The 1,071-nt window shown below is 53.6% G+C and overlaps 1 protein-coding gene across 1 annotated transcript; it reads left to right on the top strand.

Annotated features, from left to right (window-relative positions):
• Nucleotides 1–490: 490 nt before the first annotated feature.
• LOC120503958 (neuronal pentraxin-1-like) lies at nucleotides 491–744 on the top strand (the record flags this gene model as incomplete). The annotated part of the gene is made up of 1 exon (XM_039713051.1): nucleotides 491–744. A coding segment is annotated over one exon (254 nt), but the record flags the coding sequence as incomplete, so codon positions are not given.
• Between the last annotated feature and the right edge of the window lie 327 nt (nucleotides 745–1,071).

The following is a 1,071-nucleotide window of genomic DNA, read 5'->3' on the forward strand; positions in this document are numbered from 1 at the left end:
TTTTGGGGCAAATTTCAACGGGTTTTTTTTGGAAATTGGGACAAATTTTGACCGGAATTCCCGGATAAATTTGGATTTTCCCCGTTTTCCCCCAGGCGGGTTCCGGGTGCCGTTCCCGCTGCACCAATCCCGTGCTCACCTGGGAATTTGGGGGATTTGGGACCTCCAGGACTGGGATTTTTTGGGGTGAATTTGGGGGGATTTTGAGGAGGAATTTGGGGGATTTTGGGGGAAAATTCGAGGGGATTTTAGGGGAAAATTCGCGGGGATTTTGGGGCAGATTTGGAGGGAATTTGGGGAGAAATTGGGGAAGAATTTGGGACTCCTGGGATTGAGATTTCGAGGAGGAATTTGGGACAAATTTGAGGAGGAATTTACTCACATTTTGGGCAATTTTGGGGCAAATTTCAACGGGATTTTTTTGCAAATTGGGATGACTTTTGACCAAAATTCCCACATAAATTTGGATTTTCCCCCTTTTTCCCCCCAGGCGGGTTCCGGGTGCCGTTCCCGCTGCGCACCAATTACATGTTCGCGCGGGTGCGGGGCCCCGTGCGCAGCCCCCTGGGCGCCGTCTCCGTCTGCCTCTGGCTGCGCCCGGGGGGCGCCCCCGGCCCGGGCACCCCCAGCCTGGGCACCCCCAGCCTGGGCACCCCCTTCTCGTACGCGGCGCCCGGGCAGCCCAACGAGCTCGTGCTGCTCGCCTGGGCCGGCCGGCCCCTGCAGCTGCTCGTCGACGACCAGGTGAGGCCTTTTCGGGAGTTTTTTGGGAATTTTTGGGGTTTTTTGGGATTTTTGGGGATTTTTTTAGGGATTTTTTTGGATTTATTTGGGATTTTTTGAGGATTTTTGGGCCGGCCGGCCCCTGCAGCTGCTCGTCGACGACCAGGTGAGGCCTTTTCGGGAGTTTTTTGGGAATTTTTGGGGTTTTTTGGGATTTTTGGGGATTTTTTTAGGGATTTTTTTGGATTTATTTGGGATTTTTTGAGGATTTTTGGGCCGGCCGGCCCCTGCAGCTGCTCGTCGACGACCAGGTGAGAGCTTTTCGGGAGTTTTTGGGGTTTTTTGGCA

The sequence above is a fragment of the Passer montanus genome, unplaced genomic scaffold (assembly GCF_014805655.1).
Source record: "Passer montanus isolate IOZ18808 unplaced genomic scaffold, ASM1480565v1 scaffold2733, whole genome shotgun sequence".
Taxonomy (NCBI): Eukaryota; Metazoa; Chordata; class Aves; order Passeriformes; family Passeridae; genus Passer; species Passer montanus.